Source organism: Platichthys flesus, chromosome 6 (assembly GCF_949316205.1).
Source record: "Platichthys flesus chromosome 6, fPlaFle2.1, whole genome shotgun sequence".
Classification (NCBI taxonomy): Eukaryota; Metazoa; Chordata; class Actinopteri; order Pleuronectiformes; family Pleuronectidae; genus Platichthys; species Platichthys flesus.
Genome location: NC_084950.1, coordinates 2,445,685 through 2,465,807, shown reverse-complemented (window position 1 = coordinate 2,465,807; position 20,123 = coordinate 2,445,685). Strand labels below are relative to the sequence as shown.

Below are 20,123 nucleotides of genomic sequence, written 5' to 3'. Positions count from 1 at the left end.
GCGCCTTCCAAATGCTCCTGAGCGCCCTGACATGTGATCCATCCTCATTTTGGATGAGGCCTCTTCTCCTCCAGCTTTGTGCATCATTCATTCACAGCCAGCTGTGAAGTCTGAAGACATGGTGGTGCCGATGGGAGATTGGTGATGTAGCTGCACAGGACCATGTGAACGAGGAGCTTCTTTCAGAACCTGCTTGAAGGAACTTGCCGTTTCTTCTTTGCAACATCCAGCAGGCACAGATCCTCATTATAGTAGAAACAGTTTATTCTAAACAATGTTATGTATAATTATATTTTGATGATGTCTTCAGCTACACAGGTCCTGAGAAGTGTCCACCCGTCCTTTGTTGGATCCTTCGTTCCTCCTCGGTTGCGTTTGAAGGAACCTTCAAAATGCTAAATCAAAGAAGAGAAGATTTGAGAAAGAGGAATAGTAAATTAGTTTAAAGAAGCTTGATGACTGGATAACTCTGGTATAATTATTGTGAAAGAGAAAGAGCAGCTGAGAGCTTCCAGATTCCACTTGTTGAACTCTCTGAACTGTTTTCTTAGTGCTGAACCTTTAATAATCCAGCTGGATAGATTGGATCTGCACAGGTCCTTCCCTGTGGATCTGCTGACCTTCAGTGAGCGATATTAAAAGAGCTTGATTAACTTTCCTCCCTTCACCCCCCTGTGTGACAGGTCTGTGTTCTTTAGTTTGGGCGACAGCAGCCTTTAGTCTATGAAATGTGGATTTAAGGTCTTTCAAGGCTAAGTTAATGAGATGCACAGCAGAATCATCCGTCTCATAAATGCATCAGCTCGGCCGAACCCACTTGGTCGAGCAGAAATCATTGAGCACAGTCCCTCACCCGACCATACACACACACAGTGTTGTTACGTGCCCTCCTCTTTGTGCTGCATGCCGTATCAATGCCCTCGGTCCGCCCTGGAGCGATGCATTATTAAAGGCTAATTCAGCAGCTCATGATAAATGGCAGAAAACTGTTGCACTGCTCTAAACGGATCAATACTCTGAGGCATGTTGCTTCTCCATCATCTCCATCGTGCACATCAGCGGCTGAAGCAGGACAACAAAATGCCACACACATGGTTGTGTAGTTTTAAACCACAGAGCAGTAGAGCCACAGTTAGCTATGGTAATGGGTTCCAGCCTCGAGGAAACAGACCAAACAAAGGAACAGTTAATTCATGATTCAGGCTGTGCAAGAAATGGCATGTCATGCAGTTTTAGAATAAAACAGTACCCCCCCCCCCCCCCCCCCCTCTTTAATAAAGAGGTTTGTCTTAAAGTTTGAGAGCAGGACCCTCAGGTCTCTAACCCAGATGTGAGAACACCTTCACTCATATATCCGCTGCTTGAGCTCAAACCCTGCACTTGCACTCTGATATTTGAGTGACAGCGAGACACAAGTCCAGTTTGAAATGACGGACACTTGTCGCCCTCGTCAGTCTCCATCTTGGCTGCATATCAACAACCAACAGTCAAATGAGCGAAGCAGCTGGCAGATGTTTGCCAGGCGACAGTCGTGGTCACATGTTGGCAGTCGCTGTTTCCAGGGGGCTCACGATGATTCCCGTTGAAGCTCCCCCTCCACAGGGCGTGCAGGCTCCACTGTGTGGCCTGCAGGTGACTGAAGAGTCGGATATGAATCTGTTTGGCTGCCCGTCACGAGGCTGGTGGCGTCAGTGCTCAGAGGAGAACCAGACTTCTGCCTCCAGCTCATTGTCCTGATGACTGTACTTTACCTTTTGTACAGAGTCATCCTCCGAGCGGCGGACGGTCGTGACCTTCGGTTTGATCGATCTCCTTCTATTCCTCTTTCTATTCCCTTGGGCTGAAGGCCGATCACGACATTAGCTGCTGCGTAACAATTCAATAGATATTGAGCAAACTCTCCTTATTGTGCTCGTTTGTGTGTCTGTGTGTGTTTGTGTTACACTGAAGAGCATTTTTCAGTGACCACTGCATAGTCGTGGAGAAAACATTGAATAAAATCTCATTACTCTCGGCTGCAGCTCAACCCAATAAGCCACGTTCATTAGAATCAGCTGGAATCCTTTTACAAATATCATTTATCATTTCTGGGAAGAGCCTCATCCGGACGTAGTCTCCTCCGTCTGACACACCCCAGGAATTGAAAGCCTCTTTTTTTATGGCTGGGAGTGAATACATAATGTAATCAAGGGGGGGATTTGTATTAGATTTTCCTATTAGCCATTCCCTGACTGATCCAAGACATCTGCTCTGAATCTGACCTAATACAATAGAACCCTATCTCCAGGTCTGTTCAGTGGACGTCCTCCTGTCTGTCTCTCTCAGACGCTGCTGTCTCGCTTCTCGTCCATGTTCCACAGGACTCATACATGTGCTTGACATGTGGACGATGACATGGGTCATATTAACTGGAGCAAAGGGAGAACACATTTGTGGAGAAGCCTCAAATCTACTCGTCTTTCCTGGTCGACACTTTAGTTTTCTCTACGTGTTTGACTTCTCTTCTCCATCTTGAGACATTTCTATTCTTTACATTTGCTTTGTCCCTGTTCCTTCCATCGTGATCAGAACCCCCCCACCCCCACCCCATGTGCTCACCTGGACTCACTGTGAAGAAACTGCAGCCACTGAAGAACAGCCCTTTTGAAACATTGAGCAGCTGCCGTGTCACCGAGCTCAGCTGTTGTTATATAAAAGCCTCGGTAGCAGCTCTGCTAACAAAGAAGTGCAGATCCCTGGACTGTGTACCTCCAGTTGCCACGCAACACAACCTGGGGAAAGAAAAGTCTAAGGAGAGAAACATGTTTTCACAGTTTCTACCTTTATTTACTTACACGAGCTTGAATCTATAAAGCCGTCTGTAGATGTAACTTTCCCCAAACATCTGACATTAATGGAGGCCTGTGACATCCTGGTAGTTTTCATATATTCATTACTTTCAGGATGATTCTAGTAACACTTCCTGTCATCTGAGCTTCAGCCAGTAGCTGTGTCTCGAGCTGCATATGAAGACACTTTACGTCCCATTTTCAAAAGCTTCTTCAAACGCGGCCAACAAATGTCTTTTCATCTCTGAGCCACAAAGCTTCTGATGGACGGCTCCATTGTGCTTTGAGGATTCCCAGTGAGATATTGTCGATGACAAGCGATGAGATCAAAACGTCAAACAGCCTCTGAGCAGCTTCTCTCACGTAACGCATGGTGTTAGCATGCTACACACGGAGCAGCACCGCCCACAACACGGTTAGTCTCAGTAAGTTGTGTTGTGTTTCAGTCCAGAACTAATTGTCTGAAATACATCCAGCTTCATTTCCTCCCCTGGTTCCTGAACTTCCTGTAAAACCCTCAGTCTGACAGGTGGGTTTCCTTCAGGTGCTCCAGCCTCCCCCCCACGGCTCAAACACATGCAGGTTAACTGGAGACTCTGATTGGTTGTTTGTCCCTCTATGTCCGTTCAATCAGCTGCTGGCCCATCCAGAGCAAACCTCTCAACATCCGCTGGGATCGGCTCCATCAACCCTTCAACGATGAGCTGCCCAGATAATGAGTGGAAGGATATTTAACTGCACTCAAACCCGATGGAGGAGAGTGCAGCAGGAGAGGATCTGTTGTCTCCACGTCCAGGTCACAGCTCTCATTAGTGACTCACTCATAGAAGGTGATGTCAGATAACTGCAGGACACGTAGTCAAATAGAAGATGAACGTCTCAGAGGCTGTTTCACTGTGAGAAATATCATATCAGAGCCTTTATTGGAATAAAAGTACATTAAAGAGTAAAGTTCAAGAAATCCCAATTGCTCTAAATGTTCTTTTGTCTCATGTTCTTCACTTTCCCCTCACGGAGGGAATGTGCTCTTTCATAATGAGTTTTCAGAATAAGACAAACCCCTCTGGAGCAATGAGAGAGCAGAGATCACATTTTATAAGTTTTACTTTCGAGGGTTTCACTGAGAGAACATCTGAACATCTGTCCTCCCGGTGAAACGCTCGGCAGCGACCGGGATGCTCGGCACACTTCAGCGACCCCCCCCCCCCCTGCTGATTGTGCGGTTGTTGGTCCTTGAATGAATTAGAGCGACGGCTCATTAGCAGGGTGTGGCTTCCTGTGTATCCACGGCGGAGTTGAACCAGCAGCAGCACTTTACTGGGAGTGAAGTGATGGCTGGGATACAGGAGCAGACCCCCACTGAGCGATGTGCATGCAGGAGCTGCCGGTGTGTGTGTGTGCATGACTGTGTGTAGCAGCCAATTAAGATAATGCTCACACAGTGAAGGTCTGCTGGAGCGCAACATGCCGTCATGAATACAGAAGTCATTATATTAATTAACCTATAAAATCCTATTTCACATAGATCTTTGCTCAAGTAGCTCGACTGTATGGAAAACAGAATATAATTTAAATACTTGAAGATCCCTCAGGCCATAAGACTTTTAAACTCCAATCCGTCATAATTCCACCATCTCTGCACCTTAGCATATTTGCATTATTGTATTTTGCACAGACTTGCACTATTGTTTTCTTTTTTTTTCTTCAGGTGTATATATATATATATATGTGTATATATGTATACATTCGATATGTATATTTTATTTCTATTTACATTTTTATATTCTATTTCATATTATTAAAATTTGTGTTGTCTGCTTGTAATAGTCTGAGCTTTGCCATAAGAGACCCTGTGACCCAAGCATTTCATTGGAAGCGACTGCTTAATGAAATCTTGATCTTGATATTCATAAGAGTGTAAATAAAGATGGACGACATGAAAATTCTCCAAAATTGAAGCCAGATCATCTTGCTTGCCCCCTGGTGGCTGGCCACAGTATTTAATAGTACTAAATAAACTTTTTATACAAGATGGTTTCTGTGATTTTAAGTCGTTTTTGTCCTTCTGATGTTTGTTCAAGTGTTTTTTCAGTAGATTTGGTTTAAATTTGTTATTTGTTGCAATAAAAAGTAAATGAAACACTAAGCTGCCTTCACAGGAACATTAAAGTTATGACCAGTTGTTTCCTGTTCTGTTCAACTCGGAGCTTAACGATTCAGAAGCTCCTGAAAAACAATTAACCAAATGTTCAATGGGTTGGTTTATATGGAGAGTTCCTTAACGAGCACTCACAGCGAGTTTCACACTACGAGCCACACTCACCCGCTCACACACACTCGTACAGAGCTTCTGTAACGTGCACACACACACACACACACTGACACGCTGCTGACTCAGCCTTCACACTGTGGTCAGTGGACATCAACGCACATCTGCTCCACAGACCAACATCTGCCAAAGTCTGTGGAAATCCAGGAATTCCAGAAATCTGTTTGTGGAAAAACATTTTCTCAAGAAACGGTTCATCCTATCGACTTCACACTTTGCACGTGTGTTGTTAACGGCACAGGAAAGTGCAGTGTGCAAGTTTAGACATGTGATACGTATAAGTAATATTAATACACTTCTGTTATCAGGCCCCATTCCAAACACGCAGGTTTAAAACTGACACCAATTAACCCTAAATTAAATCAAACCCCATATCTAAATCTATATATTTCTACTTAACAGTGTAGTAGTACAGTAGTTAGTGACCTTTTCACTGTGTCTGTGAGTAATGACGACCGAATTTACATTTTCCAAGAAGCGCTTTGGTCTATTTGAGGATTAAGGAAGATAATAATGAATTCCTGGAGCTTGGATTCATGTCAAGTGAGGAGGAAAGAAAGAGACGTCAAACCTCTGAGGAAACCTTTCCCTCTGCAGGACGAGCTGTTCCTCACTATGTGTTTTCCAGCTTCAAAGGTCAAGCATTACCGTGTCGGTGTGTGTGTCTGTGTGTGTCTGTGTGTGTCTGTGTGTGTGTGTTAACGTTACATTCCTTCACCTGTCACCTGTGCATCTCACTCTTTATCTCCATGGTATCGTCCCCATCACAGAAGACAGGCTTTGTCCTCCGCAGCCTCGTCTCCACAGAACACAGATAAAAAACCAACGTTCCTTATTTATTCATTGTCTGAAATTTAAAAATAAAACCTGACACTGCTTCAGACGCACAGCACCGTGCAGATGTTTTCTAATATTAATGAACCTCTGACATATTCCTGTGCTAATGCAGGTCTGATGTCTCCTGTGCTTTCAGAGCCTGGTCTCTGTGGAGCAGGCGACTGCAGGTGTGCTCCGAACCGTCGCACACTTGAAGAGAAGGAAACAAAGGATGGAGAGAGAGAGAGAGAGAGAGAGTGAAGAGGTGTGTAGTGGCAGCGCTGGAGAAGGGGATCATGTGAAAGAGAGGATACTCACAGGTATGGACGTGATAGGAACTCCCTTGTGACCAGAAAACTTTACAGGCTCTTATTTTGATATCGTAACCAGATGGAAAGACGAACCTGATGTCACAATATTCCTGAGAACTTCCACTGTCACTGCTTCCAGGTGTGTGTGTGTGTGTGGGGGGGGGGGATTTCCTAGTTAGCTCTAATGAAGGCCTCCTCGTGACTGCCCTCTAGTTGATTGGCTTTCATCCATTCCTCAATCCATCCATCCATCCATCCATCCATCCATTCATCCATCAATTCATCCATCCATCCATTCATTCATTCATCCATCCATCCATCCATCCATTCATCCATCAATTCATTCATCCCTTCATTCATCCTTCCATTCATCCATCCATCCATTCATCCATCAATTCATCCATCCATCCATCCATTCATCCATCAATTCATCCATTCATTCATCCCTCCATTCATCCCTCCCAGCTGATCACGAAGCAATAAACAGAGAAACAACCATTTACACGTATGATTAATTTAGAGTTTTAAGCCAAATTGAGGCAAATGTGCAAATTGATGCACTAAAACAGTGATTCTCAAATGGGGGTACGCGTACCCCTGGGGGTACTTGAAGGTACTCCAGGGGGTACTTGAGATTTTTTTTATATATATTTAAAATTAGCATCCATTCAAATATCTTTGAAAAATTGTTATTTAACAAATATTCAATAAAATTAAGTGTAAGTTCATGAACTAAATTTTATATTCAGTAGGCTTTTCAATTTAATTATCCTAAAAAAAAGAGTCTCCCCCATACGGATGGTTTGACCCAACCTGGCACACGCCACCTGTCATCACCTGCCTTGAAAACTTCAACAATGGAGTCGAGTTGAAGTGCAGCAGCAATGCTGCTGAAACACGGAGGGACAAGTACCAAAGAAGGCGAAACCAGAGCAGAGAGCCTTCCCTAAACAACACCGTGAGAGCTTGTGTCTCTTCGGAGGGGCGCTAAAACGTAAAAGTTTTCCGTTGTGAAGTTAATGATTCATAACAAGAAGTCTGCGTCTCTACCGGTACCCTTTCAAAATAAAAGCATGTAATACAAAAGCGGAAATGAAATTGTATGACCTTAAAGCGAGCAAATATGAAAGTCATGTTGGTAAGCCACCTGAGTTTTTTAAGAGGAAACTTTCTGAATTCAGGTCATCTCAAGACACGATGCGAAAAGCCTCCAAGAAGCAAACGGAAACAAGCTACCTGTCAGTATTCTTTTCGATCTTTAAAGAAGATATTTTAAGATGATAAATATTTAAAAAATATGTTTGAGCTAATCTTTTATTTAAAACTAAGTTAATGATTTATTTTTTGGGAAGAAGTTTAGCTATAATTAAGTTTATGAGTACAGTTTGAGAACATATCTTTATTATGATCCCAAAAGAGGTCACTTTCAGTTGATAATTATTTTGAGGTGCACAAATCTTTATTTATATTGAGATAATAATAAAAGTCTTTAGTTATTTTTATATATTTTTATTTCGAAATAGTTCAAGAGAGACCACTACAAATGAGCAATGTTATGGAAATTGATGGAGTTTTAAATTTGAATGTGTCTAGTTACAAGGCTTAATAAATCACATTTCATCTTTCTTTTAACCAAAAATGCTTTGCGCTGGTTAGGGGGTACTCGGCAGAATTTTTTCTTCGAAGGGGGTACGTCACTGAAAAAAGGTTGAGAACCACTGCACTAAAACATAATAATTATGTAAAAAAAAAAACATCTTCAAACTGACAATAGCTTGGACTGAGGTCATTTAAATTACTTCTGTTTAATAAATTCTACAAGGTTGCAAAAGACTTTCTGTGTACAACAACAGAGAGTAGAAGAACATTAACACTTTTTCTGAGAGTTCATTTCATTATTTATTTTACATGATTTGTCAATTACATCACATTTTTAGTTTGAAGGTTTTATGTCTAAGATAACTTTTGTTTGCAGTTTCAGTAAAGGATGAATTCCCTTTAGACGAGAACATAAACAGTCTATAAACAACGCTTTGCTTTTTAAACCTCACGTGACGACAGCAGATGAGATTCTCCTGAACCAAGTGGCTCAGAAAGGTTTTCTCTTTGTGGGATTAACCCAGTTGCAGCCTCATTATGTTTGCTCCACTTCCTCACAAGGTTTTTATTTGTTAATTTAACTACGACTCGTATGATAAACATCCTCACGTGTTAAAACGCAGAGGAGAATAATTTGCTTTGAAATAAAAGAAACATAAAAGGGTTGAAGAGTTCCTGGCAATAGAAACTCTGCCGTGTAATCAAAAAATGAATTAAACCTAATTAGTTCTTCTACTGGAATCAACGTGACATTCAACTTGACTCGCTGCACCTGCAGGGGGCGTCCTGCTGCTGGAACTTTTAAGAGTGGAACCATGGGAAGTCGAGGACGACCCAGAGAGAGAGAGAGAGAATTGCAGTCATCCACCTTTTAAATAATATTTATTTTAAAAACCAAGTTGAAAGTATTCACCTGATCGAACACTTGATTCTAGAAGCGTCTCTTGGTTCAGTCTGAACAGAGTCGTCCTCAGAACCTGTTTCCACCGGCTCCATTAAAACCTCATCATCCGACAAACGCACAGACAGACGGAGGAAAGAAAGGTCAAGAGACAGAGGGAGGCAGGAAGCTGGTACCACACACACACAAACACGGACACACACACATACACACAGTGCACTAGAGCAGTCACACACAACATGTCATACCTGTGGTTCACACACCATCACATACAGACATGAAGCAAACACATGTAAAAGCTCGGCCTCGTCATTACAGATAAATATATACACAAGTGCACATAGATGGAAAATGTTCCTGCACCCAAGGATACACAAACACACATCTGTCGAATCATAATACGTCAATTAAAATCCGTCACAAACACACACACACACAGACGCACAAAGCCTCTGGGGATTACCCCTGTCAGTCCTGTGAACCCACTTCGATGTCTTGCTGAGACACTATGGATATTTTATAGGTCTCCGCACAATGTAATGAATCTTTTATTAGGTGACATCTCGTTGTGTGTGTGTGTCTGTTAGTGTTGGTGTGAGTGTGTGTGTGCTTGTGTACCCACATGTTTGAGATAGGTGCTTAAGAACAATCCAACCATCTGAAACAAGGTAAAATCCCAAACCTCTCCCAGGTATTATCCTGCACCCTCTCCCTGAAACAAAGGTTTTTCATTGCAACACAAAACACAGTTCAAAGTCCTCTCATGCAGAATATTATTTTATTTTTGTCGTCGTGTTTTGTAATGAGCGTGACCCTGGAACCATTCGTCCTCTCACAGGGACACGTGCTCCTTTTCTTCTGTGAAGTGGAACATGTTGTGCAGAGGACAGATTTTCATTATGTGACTGAATCGGTTCAATTTTCTCGACCTGAAGCTGAAAATCAAATGTTTATATTCAGTGAAATGATTACTCATAAAATTGCTTTTACTGCTGCGTACGTTTCCTCCTGGTGTGATGTAGAGCAGAGTTTTAACAAAATAATAATAATAGTTTTATTTATATGACTCCTTTCAAAACACACGTTACATTGCCTCACGAAGAGGACAAATATAAACAATAATAAAAAAGACAGCAGATAAAACAATTGTGATTATGACGTGATGACAAATGAAGAGATTAACAGAAACCTAAATAAAAGAAAGATAACAGAAATCGATTTGAGCCACACGCTCGACATTCGGCATCAAACCTGTGATCTGTCATCACACTGAGACATTGTTTTATTTTGAAGTGATAAATATAAATTCATATAATTGTTCTAACCTGCAGCAGCTCCTGAACTGAGCTCCTTCTCTGCTGCTTTATAATTATCACCTCTGCTCCACACGGAGGATTCATCCGGAGGCTGTAATTATGGAACACCGGTAAAGAGGTGTGTGTGTGGGGGGGGGGGGGGGGGGGGGGTTACTGTAAGCCTGTCTATATGTCATGTTGTAGAATGCTTACTGTGATATGACGCCACCTCCTGGTAGCAACCTGGTGTAACAGCGGAGGCCTGAAAAGTCTGTGGGTAAGTTCTCTGACATAATTTATAATATATAACACAAACTTTCACTGCCTCACATTCCCAGATTCTAGCTAATTCTAGTTTTTATGTATGTATTTTTACTTTGTCATCTGTGTTGCTTATATGTGAAGCACTTTGTAGCCTTGTTTTGAGAAACGTATATAAAGATATTATTATCATGTATAATCTAATGCGCTTTTCTCTTCATACAGTGTTTTAATATAAAAGTTCACTAATATAGGCAAAAAAGTTAGAGCTTTATTGTCCTATGAGGATAGATTCACAAACAACACAAAGACAATATACACATTTACACATTACAACAACAACAACAACAAGATCCGTGCAATGAACAGAAAAAGTAGTTTCATATTTACATCTTGATAAACAAAGAGCTTCCAAGGAAAAGATTCAAATCCAGCTTTATTCGTCACTTTCATGATTCACGATACAGGAGATGAGGGCCAAACAACAACAAATAGAGAATCACAAAACACAATAACAGGAAGCACAACGGAAAAATAAAAGAGCACACACAACTATTTACAAGAGAATCATACAAACAAAACCCCTTCACCACATTGACTCTACACACAGAGTCCACCAGGAAGATCAGAGGATTTATTGTGAGTCAATCACACAGCACAGCCCGGTCATTTATTCACACACGAGTCTAGACAACAACACAACAGACATGTTATCATCCAATATCATCACAACCTCCCAAAGTGACAGTTACTGTGTCTTCAGACTGAAAAATGCAGGTTAGGTGTCCGGACGTTTCACACAGAGTCTGAACCGACCGGCTGATCCAGGGTGGTTCAAATATTCTGACTGATTCCTGTCCAAGCCTCACCACTGGCATTATGGGTAATGTGTGGTTTGCTGTTGAGCCTGTTGCCTCTGCTTTGTTATGACAGACAACATCTGGTCGTGGGCTTTAAACGCAGCCGTGGATCAGACGGAGCTTCACTGAGAAGAACGTCCACACGTGAATAACACGATGGAAACAGAGGAGACGATACTAACTTGTTAACAGAGAAACAAACACAGATCGTTTCGTCTCAACATTAAAAATATTACTTCTTCAATATCATTTCTGTTGATGACTTAATCCTCTGAAAACCTACAGAAGCTGTTTATGTTAATATCAAATGAAAAGGATCATAAAAGTTCACATAATTTAAGTATAAGTTCACAAGCCTCGACAATCGTTTTAAATATTCCTAAAATATTATTCAATTCAAGAAGATTTGTGAAGAACAACATAATGAAACAGAATAAACTCATTGAATTATATTTATGTTATGAAGATGTCTATTGATTAATGTGAAATGTATTTGTTGAGTTACTTGTGAAAGGAAATTTTATTTTATTTTTAAAATGAAAGGGGAACGTAATATAACAACTTTCTTATTTAACTCATAATCTGAACTTTTCATAGGTGGTTGGCTCGATCTGATTAACTTCATGACAACTTCTTCTATTATTATTGAACAGTTTCTTCTCTGTGAGAGAAGTGAGGACGTGTCAGTGCAGCATCTGGAGACCATTACAGAATAAAAGTGCTGGATGAACCAGTCTGAACTGTCTTGGTTGTTTCTGGCTCTCTCTCTCTCTCTCTCTCCCCCTCCCATCTATTGGTTTTCCCTCTCATACCTCAGATGCACGGAGGGAAGGGTGGGCGAGTGACATCCAGAGAGACTGAGAGCGTGGGAGAGGGAGAGAGAGAGAGAGGGGCTGGGAGGGACTGGGAGGGGAACTGGGAGGCATTGTGGGTGAGGCTCACTTGGATCCAAAAAGCCAGTGGAGCAGCGAGCGACCAGAGAAACGAGTCAGGAAGTTGTGGAGCTGCGACTGGAACTGGAGTAAAACACGAGGAGGACAAGTTACAGGATCGTCTTTCATCAGCACAAGGTGGACAAATGGATTCATGTCCCTGTTTGAGGACGGTTTGAGTGGGTTGGACGCTGCAGGAGAGCCGGAGTCTCGTTATCACTGACAGAACAGACAGAGTGCAGAGTTCATCTTCATATCATCTTCATGTTCATCATGTCAGGCCGACTGGTCCCCGTCCTCCTCTCTCTGTGTCTGACACTGGGCTCGGTCCAGAGTCAGGGTTCGCCCCAGGACGCCTTCATCATCCAGTACCTGGAGAGGAGGCTGGCTCAGATGGAGGTGAGCATGTGCTGGAGGGAGGAGTCTCACTTTTTAACTTTTAGAGTAAAAGTACAAATAAAGAGAGTAAAATGTACTTGAGTAAAAGCAGTAAGTTAACTTTTTATTTATACCTTCAGTATGTTCTTTACTTAATGCAACAGTTTAATTGCATCATTGTGGGTTAGGGTTAGGGTTATTCAAATCTATTGGAATGTGCCTGAAAATAATTGTACTTTGGTTAAGTACAGATAAGTGAAAAGTTTTTTTACACCCCCCACTGCAGCTGTTCCACTTCCACACGACGTCAAATATCAGGACGACTGAGACGTCATAGTTACATTAATATAAAATGATTTGCAATGTTAAGCACATTGCTTTTCTTATGTGTGTTGTATTTATTGTGTTTTTATGTTTCTATGTTCATTGTTTGCACCAATAACCAGAGGAAATTCCTGGTAGTTGTAAACCTACTTGGCAATAAATATCTTCTGATTCTGAAAAAAAAAGAGGGAGAACTTGTTGTTTTATTTTGCAAAAAGTTATATTATCAATGATTTCTGTTTTCTGTGTTGATGAAATCAGGAGCGTCTGAGTCAATGTGAGCAGAGCACGTCCAGCGTCACCCAGAAGACCTACGACCTGTCCTCTGAGGTCAGGGCCTATCTCTCCTCCCTCAGTGCACTGAGGTACATTTAAAATACCACCTTTACACTTTTAACAAATAAGAAATTAATTGTCAGTATGCGATAAAATGAAAGAACCACAGTAAACGTCCATGAAGTGAAATGGTGTTTCCCTCCGCAGGTCCGAGGTGAGGACTCAGGTGGACGGCGTGTCGGTGCGTGTGGACCGGATGGAGAGAGAGCTGGAGTATCTGGAAAACAAGATGCCCACGCAGAGCGACATCGAGATGGAGGAGGCGCTGCTGGAGCAACAGATAAAAGCTGCAGAGCTGGACCAGCTGAAGAAGAAAGCAAAGATCATAGTGGAGAACGGTAGGAAGGGAGGAAGGGAGGAAGGGAGGAAGGGAGGAAGGGAGGAAGGGAGGAAGGGAGGAAGGGAGGAAGCAGGCTGAGTGGGTGGACTGATTATGATTATAGCATCTCTGTCAAGGCTTCAGAAGCAGAGGAGAATGAAAGAGGAGAAACGTGAACGGGCAGAATCCAAGTCAAGATGTTGCTCAGTGGAGTTCATTCCTCCTTAACTTCTTAAATCCAATCAAGCTGCACCAAATTTCACTCATGAATAACGGTCCTTAAAAAATCATAAAGATCCAGGAATCCCTCTCTGAGAAGGTGGACGTGTTCCAATTACCCAGAGTAGTTCTTGTGGGTGTTTCCTTGCACAGTCAGTTGATGACCTCATACATACACCAGTAACAACATCAGAGGGTTAAAGAATGAGATCCTCCCCGAGCTTCAGTGGGTTCTCTCTTGTTCTTTGTTCTATTCTTTCACCAAGTTTCATGGAAATACGTTCAGTATTCTCAGTAGTATCTTTCCAAAATAGCAAAAACACAGATGGAAACACAACTTCCCTGGCAGAGGTTTAGAATAAGATAAACAGGGTTTTGTACAGTTCAGTGAAACCATCTGCTCTTCTTCTCCTCTGCACTGTGTCCAGACTGCAGCACGGCTCTGACTCAGATCAAGTCCCTGAAGATCGTGAAGAAGGCAGGAGACACGCACGGCTCCTGGTTCAAGGACCCGTCAGGACAATCTGCTAAGGTCTGGTCTTCTCCGTGAAGATGAAGTTCTGATGTGTGATGTTTACAGTCAGCAGCTGCTGCTCTCTCCAGGCAGAGAAGTGTGTTTATGCTGAGTGTGAGACAGATGATCACGAACTTCTTCTCTTAACAACTTTTGTCGTGAGTTATCTTGCGGCAGTTGTCGGGTAGTTGTGTTACTGCAAAAATGTTCGTCTGTTCCAAAAACACACATTTTGCTCCATGTTTGATGTATTTTTTATTTGATAGCTGTAAATTAGCATGTTAGCCTCATGAAAGTCGGCTTATAGTTTGCTCCGCTGCCCCCTGGTGGTCACTATTCACATAACAGTACTTTAAAGTTCCAGTGCATTGAATTGACAGGACACAGGTCTCACTCAGCTGGTCCCACGTGTGAATCCTCCAGGTCTACCTGCTCAGTGGAGTCCGTAACGACACGCTGCTGGAGTACGTTTCCCTGCAGAGCTTCAGTGAGAGAACCACCTCCTCCTCGGCCAAGGTGGTGAAGCTGCCCTCCCACTGGCAGGGCACGGGCCACGTGGTCTACAACGGATTCCTCTACTTCCACAAGGCAGATACACCCAACCAGATTCTGAAGGTGAGGGAACAAGGAGTCTGAGTCTGTGCTGTGTTTTCTATAAACTGGTATTTAACCATCAGGCCGAGGGTTCACGTCCCGGGCACCAGCTTCAGGGAGACGTTCATGACGATGCTGATTTCAGTCCTCAGAGACGATTTGCCTTGCTTTGACCCCTGACCTCACATCGCTTCAAGCTTCTGACTCACTGAGGGAGTTGAGTTTAGAACCGTTTCCTTCGCTGCTCCGTGTTGGTTGAGGTCAGAAAGCTGATGATGCCAAAAGCAACAGTTGTGTTCCAGTAAGCTGAGCTCACTCTCCTCGAGGGAGCACATGCAACTGCTCCAGAAAGTATAATTGGAAATTGTTTGTTTTCAAAAAATATATAATTTAATTAAATGCAGTAGAGAAGAAAACTCTGCACAGCTTTTACTTGTTGAATGGCGCCGCACCCACTCAGTCTCTCACTGCAGCATTTAGAGACCGTTACATCACTGGAGGTGAAGAGTGCAAACATCCAGCATCAACACAAACGCACCAAACCACCTCTTCTCTGAGGCTCTTTTCACCTTTCAACTGTTATTTTGAACTAAAACATAAACAATCAGAATCAGAAAGTATTTATTGCCAAGTAGGTTTACACCTAAAAGGAATTTGCTCTGGTTATTGGTGCATACAATGAACATAGAAACATAAAAACATAAAACACAATAAATACAACACACATAAGAAAAGCAATAAAAAGAAACAATATATATTTACTCACTTTTTACTTCTTATTTACTCCCTTTTTCTAATATGTATACAAAGTTACATTTATTTAGACATAAACATATCTAATTAAAAAAGTATAATAGATAAAAGATATAAAAAGTGAAGTAAAAAGTGAAATGCAAGATGCTAGACAGTGGACAGTGTCAGATTGCAATGTGCAAAGGTGGATGTTTGTCTCACGCATTTCACATATTGGTTTTTGGTTTTAAAGCCAGTTTCTGTTTTTCATCATGTTTATCTTGCTAAAATCTTTAGTGTTTTATCATTTTAAGTGTTTTTTGGGCAGGTCCAATATTCAACTCACTTCTGCACTATTCTTCTGGGTCTTGAGTGATATGTCCTCATGTACGGTTGTTTGTTGTTGTTGTTGTTTCCTGTACGATGTTCTCTTCTGCAGCTGCTGTAGCACTTTGGCACCAGACTCATTTCCCTGTAGGACAATAAAGTATATTTGATTAGATGTGAAAGTTCCCAAAGTGAAATACCACTGTCTTGTTTGCACTCTTGCTCTTCTGTTGCGACAAAGATATTGAACATAACTGTGATTGAAGTATTTTTTGATTGGTTTATTTCCATTGTTTCCCTCCACATGAAGGTGGACCTGTCGAACAGCACAGTGGTGGACAACACTCTCCTCCCAGGAGCAGGTCGACTCCCAGTCTACAGTCTGAACCCCGACACGTACCTGGACCTGGCTGTGGATGAACTCGGCCTGTGGGTCATCCACGCTGACCCTGAGTACGGAGGAAACCTGGTCATTACCAAACTGGATAAAGGTAGAAACCACCCCCCCTACAGGTCTACATACGTATATAACTAATCTGATCTATAATAAACTTTAATTCCACAGTGAGTTTAGCAGTTGAGTACACGTGGGACACACAGTGTAGAAGCCACGATGCTGAAGGAGCCTTCCTGATATGTGGGACGCTGTACGTCGTCTACAACACGCGCTACGGAGGACGCTCCACCATCCAGTGTCTCTACGACATCCACGACACCATCCACAGGTTGGTTTACACCACCGACTAAAGATGGACGAGATCTCTATTGCCCCCTGGTGGCTGGCTTCAGAATATAGCCGTCTCCTCCATGGTAGCAAATGGGACTTGAACCAAACTACACTTTCTCAAAGATGGTTTCTGTTCTTTTAGGTCGATGATATACGTTGAAATGTTAATGTTACTTTTGAGTTAATGAGTTAATTGATGCTTTATAACTGGGATGAAACGTCATGATTGACAGCTGAGTCTGACTGAGGATCAACCCTAACCCCTTTAGCAATAGATTTCTAAAACATGTGATCGCTTCCCCTTCTGAACACTCTTCCCCTTCACCAATCCTCTCCTCTCTGCCACGTGTCCTCAGCAATGAGAGTCCGGTGTTGTTCTTCCCAAAGCGCTACACCAGCCACAGCAGCATCCACTACCACCCCGGGGACAAGCAGCTGTACGCCTGGGACGACGGCTACCAGACCATCTACAGAGTGGAGACACGCAGGAACCACCAGGTCGCTGCCGAATGAGCACAGAACCAAACACCTGACTTGTCACTGCACTCAGGAGCAAAGCTTCCGTCTAGAAAAAGACAAATTTACCTGTGAGTTTATAACCTGCTGTTTTCAGTTTAGTGATCCTTTGCTGGCAATGGACGCTGCCTTCATCACTGTTAACCATAGTGTCCAAGCAACTGCATTTTATACAGAGACTTTATACTTTGTATCACCATAATAAAGTGCACTAAAATATTGTTTTTTTTTTTATTGAGTTGACGCAAAAGAAGGATTGAAAATGTGTGCTGTCACATGTGGTTTATAGTTTATGATTTAATCTATCTATCTATCTATCTATCTATCTATCTATCTATCTATCTATCTATCTATCTATCTATTTATCTATCTATCTATCTATCTATCTATCTATCTGTCTATCTGTCTATCTGTCCATCTATCTATCTATCTATCTATCTATCCATCCGTCTACCTATCTATCTATCTATCTATCTATCTATCTATCTATCTATCTATCTATCTATCCATCTATACTCTTAAGACAATGTTATGATTAAGAGATCATAGACCTACATTTATAATAGTTATTAAATATTATGTATAATATTCTTTCTTTTTTAAATGATGCTGCTGCCCCTATAATCACAACCTTATTGGAACTATTTAAATGCTGTAAATAATTGTTTTGCTTTATATTCATAGACAGACCTCATGTATAAAACAATATTTGTGTATTTATGACAATATGTTACCATTAAATATTCTTTAAGGATGATCATGTACTATATGATAATCCAGACCTTAAATAATACTTAATCTATATATATATATATTAAGACATCATGGATATAATAGTATAATAATTGTATTTGTATATTTGGTATTGAAAATCATTATCAGGTATTATTTAAAGATAAACATATATAATATCATGTTTGATGGACATATGAAATCCTCTGCGCTCTGATTCACTACTACCGTTAATGATGACGTAGTGAAAGAGGCGTGTCTAATATGACCGTTAAGCGGAACAGCTGCTGCGACAGGCCCCAGCCTCTGCCCTCCTCTGATTGGTCTACTGCGACAGTCCAGTGTAGGCTCAACCAATCACCGTGCTTCGTACGCACCAGCTAACCCAATGGGAGTCAGGACGGGGGCGGGCGTTGTGCATACACAGAAATCAGAGAATTCAAAAGTGAAGCAAAGTGTGAGGAGAAAAGTTCAGGGTCTGAAACATGAGGAGGAGAAGCAGCAGGAGGAGCTCCGTCCTCAGGAGGAGCTCCAGCAGCAGGAGGCGCAGCGACCAGGACCTGCGCTTCGACGAGTTCGGCTTCAACCTGACGAGGAGGAAGGAGCAGAAGGTCCATCACCGGTGTCACGAGTACAGGTGCGGGGCAGAGCAACTCCTGGGGGGGGAGCTAACCAGCAACTAACATGCTGCTAACCAGCTGCTAACCTGCTGCTAACCTGCTGCTAACCTGCTGCTAACCTGCTGCTAACCAGCTAACTAGCTGCTAACCTGCTGCTAACCTGCTGCTAACCAGCTCTAACCTGCTGCTAACCAGCTGCTAATCAAGAGGATGTTGGCTTGGACTTGTGTTAACACTGTGTTGTGTCTTTGTTGTGACGACGTGGTTTCTCATGTAGCTCATTCTATATCTATATTATATTTAATTACCAGTTTTATCTCACTTCCTAAGACACATCTCTATACAAGTTGTTGTATCATGTTATGTTTATCGCTCTTATCATCTGTATTTTTATCATTATTGGTGTCACTATATTCTGATTTGTTATTAAATAAATCTTTATTCAATCTCAAACAATCTAAATGAATTATTACTAAATTGTCCTCAACCTACAAACTAACACGCAAACACTTGATCTCGGTATGGTTGATGTAAATTCGATTTTTTTTTAAATATTTGATTTATCATTATTATTGTTTTTATTCTATTTTATATAACCATCACTCAGGAGCAGAGCTCTGTCTTTAAATAAAAACAATTATAGAAATGTGACATTTATGGTGATAATCCTTGATATTGACTGATATGAATCTTTTATCTTTCAGACCTATCAGTAACACAAATGATTATGTTGTAATAAATAGTGCTGGCAGGTGTAATTCTAGGTTTTTAATACTGGATATTAGGAAAAGAATCAACAGTTTCACTTTTCATTATCAATTATTGTGAATTATTACATCAGCAGCTCCTAGCGGCTGCAGTCTCTGCTCATCACTCTTCTCTGAACCGGATGATTCTTATGTTGTGATGAATCAGTCCGGTCTCACCATGTTGTGTTGTTTCTGTCAGTTACCCCCCGCTGAGCTCACAGAGGGTGAAGGAGCTGTGTGAGCTGCTCAGCTACTGGAACGGATCCAGCTTCATCTGCAGGAGCCAGGTCAGACTCCAATAAACTACAGAAGATGTTGACTGTGATGTTTCACTCTGCATCAGCAGCTGCTTTTTAAAACACGTGTCTTCTTGTTGTGCGGTCAGATGGAGCGATTCATCAGAATGGGCGTCCCTCCGACTCTGAGAGGTCGAGTGTGGAGGTGTCTGCTCAGCACGGACGCTCTGAGGGAGAGCAGCGACTTCAACTACCAGGTGACTCACAAGATGGGACTCGGCTTAAATGTTATTCTCCTGTGTTTGTACTTTTGTTGAGGCAGTGATTTCCACAATTAAATTACTAACCAGAATCACACTCCGTAGAACTCATGCCTCCACTAATATCTTTTCATAGTCACATGATCATGACATCATTTTAACCATCCGATGATGAATGATCAATTATCTGAGTAAGCTGTAAATCATGGCTCTAATCCCATTGGCTGCCAACTTTAATGCATGAGGCATGACTACACTCTGTCTATGTGATGTCATTTTCTGGACTTCATAATGACATCATGATGTAACTCCCACCATATGGCCCAGTGGGATTTCGCTGTGTGCTCCAGTTTCCCCCCACAGTCCAAAAACTTGCAGATTGTGGGTTAAGTTAATTGTAGATTTGTC

General features: G+C 41.9%; 2 protein-coding genes across 3 annotated transcripts in view; both read left to right on the top strand.

The window, feature by feature from the left end:
* The first annotated feature begins 12,157 nt into the window (after positions 1–12,157).
* olfml1 (olfactomedin-like 1) lies at positions 12,158–17,338 on the top strand. The gene is made up of 8 exons (XM_062389245.1): positions 12,158–12,531; positions 13,096–13,199; positions 13,318–13,508; positions 14,137–14,240; positions 14,646–14,837; positions 16,186–16,366; positions 16,441–16,600; positions 16,959–17,338. Exons 1-8 carry the CDS (start codon positions 12,397–12,399, stop codon positions 17,113–17,115), a joined length of 1,224 nt encoding a protein of 407 aa, XP_062245229.1. The 5' UTR covers positions 12,158–12,396; the 3' UTR covers positions 17,116–17,338.
* Positions 17,339–18,280: 942 nt separating this feature from the next.
* The window catches only part of si:ch211-266k8.4 (USP6 N-terminal-like protein), a 42,538-nt gene continuing 40,695 nt past the window's right edge, over positions 18,281–20,123 (top strand). For both annotated transcript variants that reach the window (XM_062390679.1, XM_062390680.1), the window contains exons 1-3: positions 18,281–18,487; positions 19,419–19,506; positions 19,605–19,712. In XM_062390679.1, the coding sequence (XP_062246663.1) occupies positions 18,336–18,487; positions 19,419–19,506; positions 19,605–19,712 (348 nt within the window). In that variant the 5' untranslated portion in view covers positions 18,281–18,335. The remainder of the gene's footprint in view (positions 18,488–19,418; positions 19,507–19,604; positions 19,713–20,123) is intronic.